The 17,999-nt window shown below is 43.5% G+C and overlaps 1 protein-coding gene across 1 annotated transcript in view; it reads right to left on the reverse strand.

Moving 5' to 3' along the window:
* ntsr1 (neurotensin receptor 1 (high affinity)) overlaps nucleotides 1–16,424 on the reverse strand; it is a 51,407-nt gene extending 34,983 nt beyond the window's left edge. The window contains exon 1 of the mRNA XM_069708413.1: nucleotides 15,705–16,424. Coding sequence (XP_069564514.1) covers nucleotides 15,705–16,370 — 666 coding nt within the window. The 5' untranslated portion in view covers nucleotides 16,371–16,424. The remainder of the gene's footprint in view (nucleotides 1–15,704) is intronic.
* Between the last annotated feature and the right edge of the window lie 1,575 nt (nucleotides 16,425–17,999).

Here is a 17,999-nt window from a genome sequence, read left to right on the forward strand (position 1 = left end):
AAAGAACGGGGCAAAGGTTCAACAAAAGTAACACAGAAAACCAAACCAACAGATTCAAATGAACTCAGAAACAAACTAAAATCCACAGAGGGAAACGGAGGAATGTGGAGCAGGTGAACGGGGAGCAGGAGGGAAACACGGAGCTCAGGGAAGACGGACTGAACACAACGGACTGACAAAGACTGAAAGAAAACCGGATGAATGAATACTGACAGGTGATTGGAAAGTGAGAGCAGCTGGTGCTGATTAGGGAACTGAGAGCAGGTGAGGTGGGCGTGGCCGGCAGGTAACAGCAGGGAGAGAGACAAGCCCTGCGTTCCAGTATCCAGACTACCAGACTATTCAGTACGCCAGAAAAAGATTTAGTATGCTAAATGTAGGAAGCCAAAAGTACCAGGATGTTCTACTGCATCCGGTTGTATTTTGCAGTCTGCAGGCTGGTGTGATACTCTGCTGTTCTGACCCACAATCCTTTGCACTGCAGAATATACATCACCACCTGAGCTGCCGAGACAGTTGGTAGTGTAAATGCTCCGCCCACAAGAAGAAGAAGAAGAAGAAGAAGAGTCATTAAAAGGAAGTGTGCTCGTTCCAAATCGCATCCTTTATCTTTTTACTACAAACGTCACGCTACGGATTGCGACTGATACGACCAAGTGGGTCAAAGTTCAAGATGCATTTTTATGTTGAAGTCGTACGTCCCAATTGTACACGTACTACATGTAACAGTAGATACTTTTTAAGGGGAGCTGCAGTCCGTATTAAAAGTAAAAATAAACTTTATAGACTTTATAGACACACGAGGGCGCGGAGATGATTGAACACAGGTGGAGACGATCAGGACGACAAGGAAGGGAAGACACCTGAAACCAGAGACAAGGCGACTTCCACAATAACACAGGAAATAGACATGTCTGAGACTAACGACGAGACGTAGCACACAGTGCCTTTCACCTTCATCTGCACACCTGAGACCAGTTACCAACATCCAGTAGTTCAACACACACACACACACACACACACACACACACACACACACACACACACACACACACACACACACACACACACACACACACACACACACACACACTCCGCCTGCCTTGGTAAAGTCATTTCTTACTTTGTTGCAGGAAATTCAGTTGTTATGGCTCTTTAGTCATATTCAAGTGAAGCCTGCTTCATATGATGGATGTTGTTTACAAGTGTGTAACGAAACACTTCTTCGTTCTGGACGCATTTCACAGCAGTTTAATTTGAGAGATTTAGAGTTATTTAGATGGCGTGCATTCCCTGGAAATCTTTTATATCTTCGCTTACGAAATACCACTTGAACATTTTTATATAAAATCTCCAAGGTTATATAAAATATTTGCTTTGCCTTTGGTTTTGTTCCGTCTTTCTTTTACACGTTGAGTTAGAACGGCCGTGATGAAGTACTGAAACAGCTCTTTACTTTTCTACTGAGCAGGAACAGAAGCAGGGACGTCAGAGACAGTTTGATCAGCCAATGAACAACATTCAAACTGAGGTGTTTATTCAGATCCTCTCTCTCACTCTGTCTCCGTAGAAATATGTACATCTGTAGTGATGCTTTCTTTGGAAGAACTAAAGTAGAGAAAACAGAACATTTTCAGAACCTTTTCAGCCACTCGGCTTTTGTTGTTTTCTCGGGAGACAAAATGTCATCGCTCGTACTTTACTGGATCTTTACAGAGAATGAATCCTGCTCACTTTCTCACCCTCGGCTTATTAACTACAGTTTAAATTCTTTACTATGAAGCCCTAAAATTGATCTGGACGGAGGACATCGGCCAAAAATAAATATTTGTTTTATGAAATTACATTTTTACAAAAAATGAACATTCTAAAACTAAACTAAAATTTCAGAGTATTTAAAATACTGGTAATGTAATGTCTCTTCTCAGCTGTTCCTGCATCTCTCCCTTGTTTCTCTGTGTGTGTGTGTGTGTGTGTGTGTGTGTGTGTGTGTGGGGGGGGGGTATGTAAATGAGGGAAACAGGCATGCAGTTTGAGAAACTGATTGAGATAAACCTGACTGGACATTTTGACGTGTCAATCACAGGTGCATTAATGAACGTTTATGATGGCTAATTTCCATCTTGGTGTCAGTTCTTGGTCTCTTATTAACCGGGCGTGAGAAAGGTCAGCTGGACGTATCACATTTGTTTGGCAATACTTTTATGTTTCTTCTTTTTTATCCTTAAATCGAAAATGTGCATGAAAACAGGTGGCTGGAAATGCAGTTACAAATTAAAAATCTATCAAAGAAAGCCTGCAGGTGAGGAGTTTATAATCTGTGGGCTTCGATCAAGCATGAAGAATGAAATACATTATCTGGTTGCATAAAGGGAAGGATCCTGATTTGTTCTGAACTCATACTGGGGAATAAAGTCCTAATCATTAGCCGCAGGTGCTTCAGGTTTGACCGCTTCTTTAAAATCAATTTTTCTCCATTTGTTATGGAAGTACACATTTCAAGAAATAACAGTGAAATGCTGAATAATTCAAAAAGCACGTCTCCTTTCATAAAACTGGTTTTGCTTTGATAACCTGCTCCCCAGATATTTTCCCTGCATCTCTCTGACATCCAAAGCTGAGCATCTGATGATGTCGAGAATGAGAAATGATGAAAGAAAATGCAAATTACAGCTAACAAGAAAACACCAGGCATAGAGCTGAAGTTTATGTTCCCACGTTTTCCTCCGAATCACCATCCCAGTTTCTGATGATGACCGTAGAGCTGGATCAGCTGTCACTCAGCTTTGACAGTTATCTGGTGCCTTTTGATTGCAGTCACTTAAAAAATTATTCAGACTGCTTGACATTTTACACATAAAGCTGTAGGTTTAATTTTAAATGGATAACATGATATTTTTCTCATGAATCTTCAGTCAATGATATAATGACAATTCTTTTTTTTTTCTTGTTGCAAATTTTGTAAAAATGTAAATGTCTCATTTATTGTAAAAACAAGTATTCAAACTCAGCGCAGTATGGAAGTTGCTACAAGCTTTGCACACAAGGATTTAGGCAGTTTTTCACCCACCAATTGCTCACAGCTTTGCCTTCAGTGTGATTTTAGTCTGGGAACCCTGTTTGAATTAAGGTGTCAGTGACCAGTGGGGGTGTCTAGCAGTGATGGTAGTTTCTGCACACAACATACAGCATATGGTGGTTAATGCCGATTGGTTAAAGGCTGCTACTGCTGTAACTCACTCACATTGAAAAACCTTCATTGGCTTTCTGTTTATGATACAATGGCATACTGTCATTTACAAAGCTATTCTTTGGTTACTTCCCTCATGATGTGCCAGAATATACTTTAAAAAGCTCCTAGTATCTTTGTTTCTCAGTCTTCGGATTACTTTTATTACGTTTTCCAAAGGTCACAACTAAACGGGCAGAGAGCAACAACAGAAATGACTGGAGTCTGTTTTTAAATTTAAAGCTTCACAATAGCTCAATGAATCCACCAATGCCCTCTGATGCTGCTGCCATGATCTCACTTTACTTGTATGGTCAAACCTGTCAGGATTTTATATGCGGATATTTAAATTTACATGCATTTTCATGCAAAAGTTAAGAGAATATGTTACTTCACATTCTGTCTTTTTCCTCTGAGTGAATATGTGTCTCCTGCTGCTCTATTTTCATCATTTAGCTTTCTCAATGGCTGGAGACAGATTCTGTTCTTTCCCCAGCCTTCATCTGGGACGTCGCTCAATGAAGCTGCTTCTCAATAAAAAAAATCCAAACACGGAAGGTTTATTACTCACATGTCATAAATTCAATAAATATTGTCGCTCACTTTCTATTTTCGTCTCCTTATTTAAGTGCCATTTAGTGAACGTTTGCGTGGTGTTTATAACCAGCAGAGTCCATTTATCTTTTCCTCTGCTCCCACAATTGCCGCTTCCTCACATATAAATAAATCTATCTCACTTTCTGCAGCACGTATTCCAAATATTTTACATCGTGCTGACCCTGTTTAAACAAAAGGTCTCTGCACGCGTGTCTCGCCATCTGTGACGTAAACTAATCTGGCTATCGTCTGGTGTCATGTCGAACATCCTAAAAGCAGAACTCAGAGAGTGAATGTGCTTTCACAATATCCAGCAGTGAGCAGGTATTTCATCGTCAAGCTGTTCGCTCCTTTTTGTTTTGTTTTTTTAGGGTGCTGCGGCTGCAGGTCCGACCACCGAATACGTGAGTTTCTCTTTGATAAAGGCCATCAAGATTGTAGTTTTAAGGTCTGACAAGTGATGAGTTGTAACCAAAAAGCAATCACGTGGTTTTTGTTCACCCTTGTTCATAACGACACTCACACCGAGACAGAGGAGAGATGGAGAGGGAGCAGTGAATACCCCCCCCCTCCCCACTTTACCTGGTGAAGCATCGTCTTGATATAATTACAGTGTTGATCATACAGTACAAATGTGATCACAGATTGTTTCCCTGTATATTTTAGACGTCAGTTCTATTTTATAAATGAAGCAGTGCACACTCGAGGTGTGAGGTGCAGGTGAGATGCACGTCTGAGCAGCAGTGGAGCTGCTCTGATCTGTTGATATGGACGTCGGGTTGAAACGACGCCACGCAGCAGCGTGTTCCAGGCTCAACTATCTAAATGTGTGTTGTAGCAGCGCTGCAGCTTAATATTTTTAAGGTGGTGTATCCGAACAATGACGCCTAATATTGTTATCATCATGTAGATATTAATTAAACATACAACTAATCTGTTTAAAACTGCAGTATAATTTAGGATAATTAACTTGTTCCATAATAATATCGCTGAAAAAACAGACTGTGATTCACAGTGAAACTGACCAAGCACCATGACCACTAACAACCAGCTGATCACAGCGCTGTGAAGGAGAACTGATCTCATTTGCAGCTGATGTTTGTCAGATTGGTGGAGAAGAAAGTCTCTCATTTTTTTTTCAGCTCTGCCAGTCTTTCAGCCCTCGCTTGGTGTTAATCAAATTCACTGTGGGAGAGTTTGAGTCCGGCGGCGCTCCTGAGGGAATCGTTTCCAGTTGTTGCATCTTACTGGGCGAAGACCTCAAGTTAACTTGAAAACTATTGGCGCAGCCTTTAACCAATCAGCATTGACCACCACATGTGGTGAAACTTTCCCTGCATTCCAGTATTCATACTACCAGACTATTTAGTGTGCCTGAAAAATATTTACTGTGTCCCACTACATAGTATGTTCAATGCAGTATGCCTAAAGTACCAGGACGTCCTAATACAGCCGGTCGTATTTTGCAGGTCTGAGAGAGGCTGCGCAAACGTTAATGCAAACAGAGTTTCCAGACTACAATCACAGCGAAGAAAAGGAAGAGGATATTTACTACGATGCAGGAGATGTCAAATCACACAATGTGACACAACTCGACAAATGACGTAGTCCAAATACTTTCTTCTGTGTAAATACATTTATTGGCTGTTGCAGAACTAATGACAGCTGTAAATAGTATTAAAAGCAGGTTTTGAAGGATAATTTTTTGAATCACAAACAGGCAGAAGTACTACAATACTGAGAAGAAAAGACGTCTGTCTGCGCCTAAAACTGCTGATAGCATTTTCCATTGCAAATAAACAGCCCTGGAAAACCTAGAAATATAACAAGGATGTTAACATGCATAAGAAATGCAGATTCATAGATGTTGTTTTTAACATTCGTCAAAAAGTGCCCTCATTGTGTAACTACAAATCGAATATCTAATAATGAAAGGGCTTCAAAGCAACACATTACTTGAGTGAATGAGAGGCCAAAGCTTCAATCGTCACTTGGATTTCTGCTACTGCTGCAGTGCGGATGTAAACATTTGGAAGCTCTGAGATTCAACAGGGTCCTGAACGCTTCCTTTGAAGAGGAAGACCGAACAGAAGGCAGGCGGATAAACTGTAGCCAGAGCAGATGTTTAAAAGAAGACTTCTGACAGTCGCTTCATAGACTCACAACATTTAAGATTTAGCAGATGCTCCGAGTTGTTGTTGGAAGTTTATTTGGCCTGAGGGGATGAAGCTTTTCAAACACCTGTTATCTTCACATTCACTCCTCTATTGTTCATCACAAAACAGGTGCAACGTTACACCTTAAAATCAATCACCAGCATCTGCCATCATCTGAAACACATACTGTAGGTGTTCAACCCCTGCCAGCAGCATCTGCTGTGTTTTCTAGACTTCAGTCTGCAGCAGGTGGGATTTTATGGAAATAAGACTCGCGTTAACAAAAAGCATTGGTTTTGGTACGAATCAGAAAGAATGGGAAACTCTTCCTCTTCAATTTCTGGCAACAACAGCAGCAGTAACAGCATGTTCTCTGTTTCACCAGAAACTGCTCCACATCTAACCTCACTGTAACTCCACTTCATGTCTCCGACCACTTCTTTATCTCTGACTCTCTCTAACTGACAACCTGACCACATCAACAGACTCTGGACCTGTCCGTCACAACATTCACTCCCTCTCTCCCTCTCTCCCTCCTCTCTCCACCCTCCCCCTCCTCTCTCCCTCCTCTCTCTCTCCTCCTCTCCCTCCTCTCCCCCTCCTCTCTCCCTCCTCTCTCTCTCTCTCCTCTCTCTCCTCCCCCTCCTCTCTCCCCCTCTCTCTCTCCTCCTCCCTCTCTCTCTCCTCTCTCCCCCTCTCTCTCTCTCTCCTCTCTCTCCTCTCTCTCTCTCTCCTCCTCTCTCTCCCTCTCTCTCTCCTGCTCTCTCCCTCCTCTCTCTCTCCTCCTCTCTCTCTCCTCTCTCTCCTCCCTCTCTCTCTCTCTCTCTCCTCTCCCTCCTCTCCCCCTCCTCTCTCCCTCCTCTCTCTCTCCTCCTCTCCCTCCTCTCCCCCTCCTCTCTCCCTCCTCTCTGGTCTCCTCTGTTTTATCTGCCCTCCCTTCAACTGACTCTTTCTCCCTCATGCATCCTAACTCAGCCACAGACATTCTCCGTTCTACTCTGTCTTCCTCTCTTGATTCTCTCTGTCCTCCTCCATGTCCTCCAGTCCTCCCCAGCTCTGTGGTTGTCTGACTCGGTGCTCCCAGAGAGACACTTTTAGAGCGGCAGAAAGGAAATGGAGAAAATCTAACCACCCTGACGACCTGCTCACTTATCAATCTCTCCTCTCCTCTTTCTCTGCCTCTATCTCTGCAGCCAAAAGCTCTTTCTACCAAACCAGAATTCAATCCTCATTTTCCATCCCCAAAAAGCTATTCTCCATCTTCTCCAACCTCCTTGAACCCCCCTCCCCCCTTCCAGCCTTCTACCAGGCCACTTTGTCAACTCTTTTACTAAAAAGATAGATGACATACGCTCCTCATTTTCAAACCCAGCTTCTATAACTACATGTCCATCATCTTCATCTTCATCCCCTTCGCTTTCCTTTTTCACCCCCCTGTCTCCCAATCAAGTTCTTACCTTGGTAACCTCCACCCCCCTAACCACCTGCCCCCTCGACCCCATCCCATCTCATATTCTCCAGTCTATTGCTCCTGACCTTCTTCCTTTTCTCTCCATCTCATGAACACTTCTCTGTCATCGGTCTGTTTCCTGAACTCTCTGAAGGAGAGAGTGAACCCTCTCCTGAAGAAACCCCCCCTCAACCCATCTGAAGTAAACAACTACAGACTCGTCTCACTTCTTCCCTTTCTTTCTAAAACTCTGCAGGGAGCTATCTTTAACCAACTCTCCTCCTATCTCCACCATAATAACCTTCTTGACCACCAGTCTGGTTTCAACAGACCACTCAACAGAGACGGTCCTCCTTCTGTCTCTGAGCAGCTTCACACTGCTAGAGCAGCCTCTCTGTCCTCTGTCCTGATCCTTCTAGACCTTCTGCTGCATTTGACACAGTGAACCACCAGATCCTTCTTTCCTCCTTCAGGACCTCGGTGTCTCAGGCTCTGCTCTCTCCCTGTTCTCATCCTACCTCAACGACCTCACCTACCGGGGAACTTGGAGAGGATCTGTGTCTGAACCTTGTCCTCTCACTACTGGTGTCCCTCAAGGCTCCGTCCCGGGTCCCCTCCTCTTCTCTCCACACCGACTCTCTCGGCTCTGTCCTTCACTCGCATGTCTTTTCCTACCACAGCTATGCTGATGACACCCAACTGATCCTCTCTTTTCCCCGATCTGAAACACAGGTAGCAGCATGAATCTCTGCCTGTCTGACTGACATCTCTCAGTGGATGTCCTCACACCACCTGGAAATCAACCTCCACAAGACCGAACTGCTCTTCCTTCCAGAGAAAGACTCTCCCACCCTCGACCTGACTACGACCTTCAACAACTCTGTTATCCCGACCCTGACTGATAAGAACCTCGGAGACACTCGACAGTCAACTCTCTCTTACTGCCAACATTTTTTTTTTTTTTTTTTTTTTTTTTGATTTTACACTCTTTATTCATCCCCGAGGGGAAATGTCTTCACTACAGCAGGGGGGCTCTCAGGGGGGAGATGCTGCAGCAGGCTGCCACTAGCGCGGCGCCAGGTAACCTGACCTGAGGTGCATGTTTTTGGATGATGGGAGGAAGCCGGAGAACCCGGAGAGAACCCACGCAAGCACAGGGAGAACATGCAAACTCCTCACAGAAAGGCCCAGGACCGGATTCGAACCCAGAACCTTTTTGCTGTGAGGTGACAGTGCTAACCACTGCACCACCGTGCCGCCCTAAATCACTGCAACAACACGTTCCTGTAGATACATGCTGCACAACATCAGGAGAATACGTCCTCTTCTCACTCAGAAGGAGGCGCAGGTTCTGGTCCAGGTTCTGGTCCAGGTTCTGGTCCAGGTTCTGGTCCAGGCTCTGGTCATCTCACGTCTGGACTACTGTAACTCCCTCCTGGCAGGTCTACCTGTTAGCGCCATCTGACCTCTGCAGCTCATCCAGAATGCTGCAGCTCGACTGGTCTTTAACCTCCTAAATTCACTCCCACTACTCCGCTCCTCCGCTCCCTTCACTGGTTACCAGTAGCTGCCCACATCCGTTTCCAAACATTGGTACTTGCGTACCGTGCTGTGAACAGATCAGGTCCAGTCTACATCCAGGACATGGTCCAACCCTACATCCCAGCCCGTTCACTCCGCTCTGCTTCTACCAATCAGCTTGTTGCTCCTCACTGAGCTAAACACTCTACAAAATCACGACTGTTTGCTGTCCTGGCTCCTAAATGGTAGAATGAGCTCCCCACCGACATCAGGACAGTGGAAACTCTGAACATCTTCCACCACAAACTAAAAACACACCTCTTCCTCCTTTACCTTGAACAGTAGAACTTTAGTAGCTTAAAATGACACTTACTGATAGAACTTTGTAGTTTGGCTTTCTTGAAGAAATTGTATTTTCTTGATTCCTGTTGTTCTGGTTTTGTACCCTCATGGTTGAAATGCATTTATTGTAAGTCGCTTTGGATAAAAGCGTCAGCTAAATGAAATGTAATGTCATGTAATGTTAACATCCACCTCAATTCATTTAAAAAAAATCGTGTTTTAATTATTTGTGCAAGCGGAAGGACATACGTAGAGCATCCACCAAACCTGTCTGTGGGATTCTGGATACGTTAGTTGAACTACACTCTGCAAAATAATCACGTCGAGACAGGCCGAACGTGGCTATTTCACATTTTGCTAGGCAGGACTGGCGTGTCACCAAAATTGCACTGCACAAGCTTTTCTTTACCGACACACCCCGCTGCACTGTTCCAACCATCTCAACGCAGCCGGGTGCATGTTGAGCCATGAAAACAGCAGCTCGGCACCAGAGTGGAAAAAAAGCCCCGTGCGCTGCACCAAAATGCAAACGCTCCCGGATCTGTGCTCAGACCAGCTTCAGGCCTGTATGAGAATCAGGTACATTTCTAACAATAGTAGCGGGTGACTTTAACATTCATGTTGATGTCACTCGATGTCACTTGATGAGACTCAAGTGGCTTTTGTCAAAATGTTAAACTCATTAACTGATTTAATCACTTCCTCATTACTGCTCTGACATATGGCATAGACTTCCTCTAAATCCTCATTTGTTATACCATTTGAATTTAAAATAATGACAACACGGCATTTAAGGGGAAAGAAATCTGGTCTATGTGTACCTTGTAATACTGTCACGCATTTCATATTATTCCTTCGACTACTGATGCCAACAGGAAAGAAAACACACGATGAAAGCAACATTTTGACTGAGCAGAAAAGTAATGATGTAAAAGTCCTTCCCCTCTGGATGAATGGGTCAATTTGCAGTTCAAACTCATCCTGCTGCACAAACAACACATCACTGTGCAACCCAGTCCTGCACAGCATGACGCCACTCAGTGCAACAGCAGCCAACACACTCGCAGGTACGCAGGCCGAGGTAAGTGCACACAGCGGCACCGGACCAAGCGCACAGCGTGTCACATAGAAATGTACAGAAAATATGGGAACTGCTTCCCGACCGCAGCGAGTCACCTTCACTTTCAACTTCCTCACTTCCTACAACCTGAAAGAAATTTAAAAACAAATAGTTTTTCTTGCTCATCAAGTCCTTCACCCTCCCCATCATTCACACTCACTCCTCCTCCCTCACACACTCCATATTCTACACAAATTCCCGCATTTCAGTTTGGATTTTACTGTTGCTTTATGAACAAACAAAAAAAATCAATCCAATGTATAGAATTAGCAACAACAGGAAAGTCTGTTTCAAAGGAAGTTGTAGGGTTGGGTTTGTATCTGCTTCCTGGTGCAACATAAAATCAAGAAAATCCAGCCTTACATCTTACCTTATATCTATATATTTTTTGTTAGCTAAGACAAATGTTGAAAGCCTGGGATTGCTGCAGGTCATGATTGCAGCATTTACCACTGACGGAAAGCAGTCTCGGCAGGGAGCGTTTATCCTGCGAGTCAGGACATCCATTAATTGGATAAGATGGTAAAAGTTTGTATATTCCAGCTGTTGATTCACTCAATAATCAACATTTCTGCAGCTCAGCTCATTTTCAGGTTGGAACCACAGGTGGTTGAAATGATTAGGTTAGCTTGGTTAAAGTTAACATTGATTCATTTAGTAGCCAACATGAGAAACTGCTGGAGTGTTTCTGGGTTCTCGTCCAACAACACTTAAACAAACCTTTACAAACTTAGGATTCAATTGGGATGCAAAAAGATTCAATAATGGATTTGATATTTCTAACCCATCTTCACAGGTATTAACTAGTTGGTGATTTCAGCCTCACTGGTTACTATTCACACTCCTGCAGTTGTAAGCTTTGTTAAAAGTTACTGCTAATGCCGACCCGACAGCATTTCAACTCCACTAAGACCTCGCTGGAATAGAAACACTGTTTTTTTTTAAAGAAATATTGTGACATGGAGTCATTTTTCTACAGATGTGCAGTGAATTAATGATAGAAAAGTTTCCAATGACCTTGTCTTGTCTCTGTCAGAAAGTTATCTCACAATTTTCCTCAAAAACAAAATAACTTCAGGAAGAACAGTGAAGACCGAGATCCACGACACGTCGATGAGGACCTCTGCTTCCTGGTTCCTGAATTACACTGCAAAAATACCACAGCAGACACTCAGCTTCCTGAGGATGCCCGGGAAAACCCACCCGCAGGAGAAGCTGCCGGCGTCCTCCGACAGGTCCTCGATTATGTGAGAGTGATCATGTACTGTATCACTGCACGGACAGTCGCTCAGCAGAAGAAAGAGCTCTTCAGAGGGTCATAAATACGGCTTCTCTTTATTTATTCAGCTCAGTAGAGCAACCGACATACTGCCGGACCCATCTCACCCGGGACACCATCTGTTGGATGTGCTGCCCTTTGGAAGATGCTTGAAGTCCATCAAATCACAGACAAACAAAAACAAAAATAAAAAACTCAAAAGCTTCGACTCTCGACGAGAACTGAACGCTGTCAAACATTAACGCTGACTAACTGGGGCATGAGTCTATTAGCACGGTACCTGACTGTTATAAAACACTTTACAAAAGATGTCAACCTTACTTATATGATGTTTACATGTTCACCCTCCAACTGCACCTGATATCTATATACATGTATTAATGTGCTTATTTACAACCACATTACTTGTAGATAGATTGTATTCAGACCCACAGAATGACACCAAATCAGCAATAAATGTGTATTTTCTTTTCTATTTTTCTCTGTTTGCACCAAGCAGCAACCAGCAGGGAGTCACCCGTTGGTTTGTTAACGGCCATTATGAAGCCTCCAGTTCAGATTCTGTCCGTCACCATCTTGGTAGTTTGGAGCGATTTGGAGCAGGAATTGACCATATTTGGATGAGCTGGGGGAGGAGCCAGCCGGGGATCTGACTTGATCTGATTGGAAACCTGACGATACTACGTCCCGCCCACCGATAAATGTAACCTGATGCACCACAGGCCTGTCAATCAAACAGACACGCCCCCAAAAACAGGTCTTCTTGAATCTTCTTTTCTAATGAATGAGGGATTATTTTCAGATGGACCTCCAGAAAACTAATAAGAAGGAGTGACTTTAGCTAACAACACCGAGATAACTGATGGACACATTTTATTCACTTTGGATTTGATGAGAGAACTTGAATGGGAGTCTATGGAGCCGGAGGCTTTTTGGAGCCGACCTCTAGTGGCACTCGCTGGTATTGCAGTTTAAGACACTTCTGCATCGGAACCATTTTTTAAGACACAGAAGCTTCGTCCACTTTTATAAACAGTCTATGGTTTGCAGCAATTGTATCGCAATCCCTGAAATATTAAATTGTAGTTGTTGTTACCAGCAGTGGGGGGCACTAAATCCCGCAGGACTGAAATCTCAAACAAACTCAGGAAAACTTCAAACGGTAACATTTCTGCTCCCCGGGAAAGTTTGCCTTTAAGAATTAATAGAAGGTTTAGTCATCCTGCATTATTTAGTTTTGCCATTTAGAGCAAAGTTTAAGTCGCTACAGTTGAATTTAAGAGGATTGAACTCCTGACCCAGGCAGTGTTGCTCCTATTTATCTATACAAGAGCGACCTCCCCCCTCCACCTCCCTCCTCCCCCTCCTCACTATCCTCACTCCTCATTTTTCTCTTTCACTTCATTTTTCAAACAGGCCGACTGTGTGGGGACCCTCCACTGCAGCAGGGCACCTTTTAAAACCAGCTGAATCTTTCATATACACGTAAACCGTGAAAACATATTCACAAACACGCAAACACTTCTAAAATATTATGGCAGCCATTTGATTTTGTTACGGGATTGATTTGATCCGTTATATACTGTCCCCAGAGTCCATTCCACCAACTTGTGTGATTTCTACAGTCTCCTCTGTGAGAAAATGTTTGCTTCATGAAACAGTCGGTTTGCTGGAGTCTTGCTGAATGAAAGCATCGGCAGATAAGAAATGTTAGCCTTGGCACTGCTTCAATTTGTAATTGTCATGCTGGGATGATAAATAGCAAGGCGGAAAACAGAAAGAAGAGAAGAGACATTGGAGGATATCAAAACACAAGACAGATGGGAAAAATCCTTCATTGCGATGCAGAGAAGGAAACAATGATCGTGATGGTTGTAATGCTGACACAAAAGCTGAAATTACATTCCGCTGCTGCTTTTATCTGAACATCTGTAGAACACTTCACCTAGTCGTCACGTTTCTTCTCTTCACAACAACAACAACAACTCGGTGCGGCTTCTCGGTCAAGGCCACGCCATGCAATGTAAACAGAGGCGAGGAAGATCGGCCCGAACATTTACACGACCTCCGACCTGCAGCAGGTCACCATTTATCTTGGGTAGAGCTCGGGACAGCCTGGAGAAATAGCCTATCTTTCTTTAATAGGGCTGCTGTGCTTTGAGTATGGAAAACGTGTGTGTGTGTGTGTGTGTGTGTGTGTGTGTGTGTGTGTGTGTGTGTGTGTGTGTGTGTGTGTGTGTGTGTGTGTGTGTGTGTGTGTGTGTGTGTGTGTGTGTGTGTCTTTGGTTCTCGCTCAGTCACCCACGCATTCGCTGATGAATGTTCTTTACATTACTCCATTTATATAGCTGTAACTGAATGATTAATGTGATTCCTGATTGTTTATTTGAGTCATTCTGTCATTGTTGCGTCTGCCATGTCAGAAATTTTATTTAAAAAAAAGTCCAGTACAAGTAGGCCCACTATGACATCACAGAATGGACCATGAACAATCTGCCATTTTGCCCGTCGCCAGAAGTGACCACATTTGGCCGAGCTGGGGAAGAGCGACAGGGGAACTATGGACACTGTGATCGCCCACCTATAATTGTAACATGGTTGCACCCCAGGCATGTCAGTCAAAACAGACCCTCTCTTAATTATGTGATTATTTTCAGAGGGAAATGACGCCAAAATGATTTGTGAATTGACTTTTTATTCATTAGAGAAGTTGATGGAGCTCGAGGTTTTTTGGAGTTAGAGCCCCTAGTGGCTCTCAGGGGTTATTTCACTTTAAGGAACTTCCACATTGGCTTCATTTTTCAGATGTGGAGATTACGTCCATCCATGATTCTAATATATTTTTCATCCACAAACATTCAGTCTACTGCGGCACGAGACAAATCTAAAGGTGTGAAGGTTTGTTTTACAAACCTGCCAGCCAGAAATGACATGTCCTTCCTTATTTTGTAATAGTTATATTGTTACAAAGGACATGAGAGACAGGCATAACATTATCTAGTACATAGTGAAGACTAGAGATAAAATAATATAATATTGTATTACTAATTAAAGCCAAATTGATGATTACATTTTTTTGGTCCATATTGTATAACTTAAGCAGGGGGTATATCATTCTCCAGCTATCTTTGAAGGAAACAGAGTTTAAAAGACCCAAAGTTCGGGTGGAATCCACTGTGATGGGAATCAAATGGTCTCATAACAGTCCACAACCAACAAATAATCCCTTCACCTCCATGTGAAAGGAGAAAAAGCTATAAATCCTCACATTTGAGAAGCTGGGATGGTGAAATCTTTGGAATTTTTGTTTGAAAAATGTCTGTAATGATCCAATTGTGATTAAATAAAAGAAACAGTTTCAGATTAATTTTTCTGTAAATCAACATTCCAACTCTACATACACAAACATAAAAACGCACAGGGGACCTCACACCATGCAGCCTGCATGCTGCTGTGTCTCTTCACTTATTTTTTTGTAGCTGTTAATGACCTTTTTCCTCTTTATATTTCACTGATAGTTTTACTTAATAAATCTTAATTGTATAAAAATGACAATGTCAACATTTCCAGTTAATTAGTTTGTTTAATTTAGCACAAACAAGCCTCATGTTGTTGATGTTGGTGACTGTCTGCGGTTCATTTCCTGGAGAAGGAGAGGAAATTACTACAAGAACCCTATGGCAAGATTAATCTTGACATATTGATTTAAAGCCTAAATAGATTAATAAAACAAACATATTTTTTTCTTGCTTACAATCCAAATTTTTGGGTCGATGCGCACAAACAGGAATATTGGAGACAAAGACGCGTATGAAGAAGCCTTTTACCAAGTGCTATGTCACAGATATATGATGTAAAACCCTCATTAAATATTATGTATTACATGTTGCTGAGGACTAAGAGTCCTTTTCATATTTCCCCCTTTTAATTTCTCGGTGCGTAAAGAGTAACCGCGGAGACGTGCACGTCAAGTCTCCACACCAGTGATCAGACACTTTTCCGGCACCCACCTGCAGCACAGTCTTCATGGTGACAGGAAGCACGATGGCAGTGCATATCTTCTCGCCTTTACGCGTCACCTGGCCCATGATGAAGAGCATCGGCGTCGCGAGCGCAAACGATGCGATCCACATGGCGCTGATGAGTTTCTTGGTGCGGCTGCGGGACATGATGCTCTTGGCTTTGAAAGGGTGACAGATGGCCATGTAGCGCTCCACGCTCAGGCTCGCGATGTTGAGCGCGGTGGCATAAGAGCAGCTATCCCGGAGGAAGTAGTAACTCCGGCACACCACGTCCCCGAAGACCCACGGGTGGTGGACCCAGATGAAGTTGTAGAGCTCTATGGGCATGGAGAGGACGAGGATGAGCAGATCGGACACCGCGAGGCTGGCCAGATGGTAGTGCACGGTGCTCTGGAGGTTCTGCAGGGTCTTTTTGGTCAGCAGGGTGTAGAGGGTGATGGAGTTCCCCAGAAAGCCCACAGCGAACAGAGTCACGTAGAGAACAGTGACTATCACTTTGGAGTAAATGTCCGTGTTGACTTCCAGGTCTTCCTCCTCAATCTGAGAAGAGGTGTTGTTATCAAACGGAAACAGTGAGTTATTCCCGAAGAGTCTCTGCGCCAGCGCGCCTAAGCCGACCAAGTCGCGCCCGGAGAGAGTAAAGTTTAAATCCATTGTGCTTCTATGGGTGACAACATGAAGCTTGACTGATCAAATTAAGTGCACGTGTGTTGATTTACACCTGGAGTAAAACAGGATCGGTCTGTGGAAGCGGAGGAGAGCCGCTTTTATATTTGGTACGGCGGGAGGCGTGCTTACTATTGGCGCTGCTGCGATGACGCACAACCATTCACTGAGTGGAGCCCGTTTTCCGTTTATGATTCACCTTATAAACAAACAGCACAACGGGTCAACACATCCAGAAGCACAGACATTTCACTTCAAGTACACTTTCCAAGAGACTTTTCTTTTGGTTTTGAAGGCAGAATTCTCTCTGCACGGAGATTCTCCTGTCAGTCAGACACAGACGCGCAAAGAAATAACGACACGTGACAGCTGGAGACTCCACGATATCAGTATCAGATCGTCATCCAGGGTGTCATTAAGATTGTGTCTTCGGTGCTAATGATCCATCGTGTGATCCAGCAGTGTGGAGAAATATTAATCAATGTGTATGTACTCTAACATACGATGAGGCAGTAAAGCATGTGTGTGTGTGTGTGTGTGTGTGTGTGTGTGTGTGTGTGTGTGTGTGTGTGTGTGTGTGTGTGTGTGTGTGTGTGTGTGTGTGTGTTTACGTGCTGCTGTATAATATCTGCTGAGGGACTCTGCGTGACATCCACAAACTGCCCCTGACAGTTTCACTCTTCTTGTTTTTGAGCGTTCTGAGTGATTCATCCTGGAACTTGTAGTGTTCTGATGTTTCTGTACTGACAGCGTGAACACACTGATGTGCTCAGAGTAGAGCGAGTTAGTACACAAGTACAACATCTGGAACACAAGTACAACATCTGGAACACAATAACAACATCTGGAACACAAGAACAACATCTGGAACACAAAGTAGAACATATGGAACACAAAGTAGAACATCTGGAACACAAGAACAACATCTGGGACACAAGTAGAACATCTGGAACACAAGAACAACATCTGGAACACAAGAACAACATCTGGAACACAAAGTACAACATCTGGAACACAAAGTACAACATCTGGAACGCAAAGTAGAACATCTGGAACACAAATTAGAACATCTGGAACACAAGTAGAACATCTACAACATGTACAAGAAAATATGAGTGAAAAGCTTTTTTTTCCCCCGGGCTGACGTCTTGCTGGCTCAACATGTTCAGTACTTAAGGGAAGTAAACCTTGTCAACATGTTGCTGCTGCTTTTACTGACACCAAGTCTAGACTTTAAAACAAAAATCAGTTTTTGTCCAGCTCCTGCTTCGCAGGATTTATATCAGAGCTGCTGCATTACTTTTGTTAAACATCACAAGACAAGATGCTAACACTAATGTGTCACGTTTGTCACAATTTGGGAGTCAAATGCACGACCAGATACACAAGTAATGTAAAGAAAACTCTTTAGATGAAGTTGGTGCAGAAAACAAAATTACATCCATCCAGGGGAAATTCTAAAAAACCCTCAGTCTAAACACAGTCCAGGGTCCAAAAGACAAGTGACCAGAAACACACGCAGAGGAACCAAAAGCAGGCCACAAACCGCAAAACTGGCTTGACGAGCGACATACAGCGGTGACACAAGTGGGACACAGGAGGTCAGGAGGTAATTGA

This window comes from Brachyistius frenatus, unplaced genomic scaffold (genome assembly GCF_029030835.1).
Source record: "Brachyistius frenatus isolate BFR_SWC_R1_liver_20210118 unplaced genomic scaffold, ASM2903083v1 Contig_75, whole genome shotgun sequence".
NCBI lineage: Eukaryota > Metazoa > Chordata > Actinopteri > Embiotocidae > Brachyistius > Brachyistius frenatus.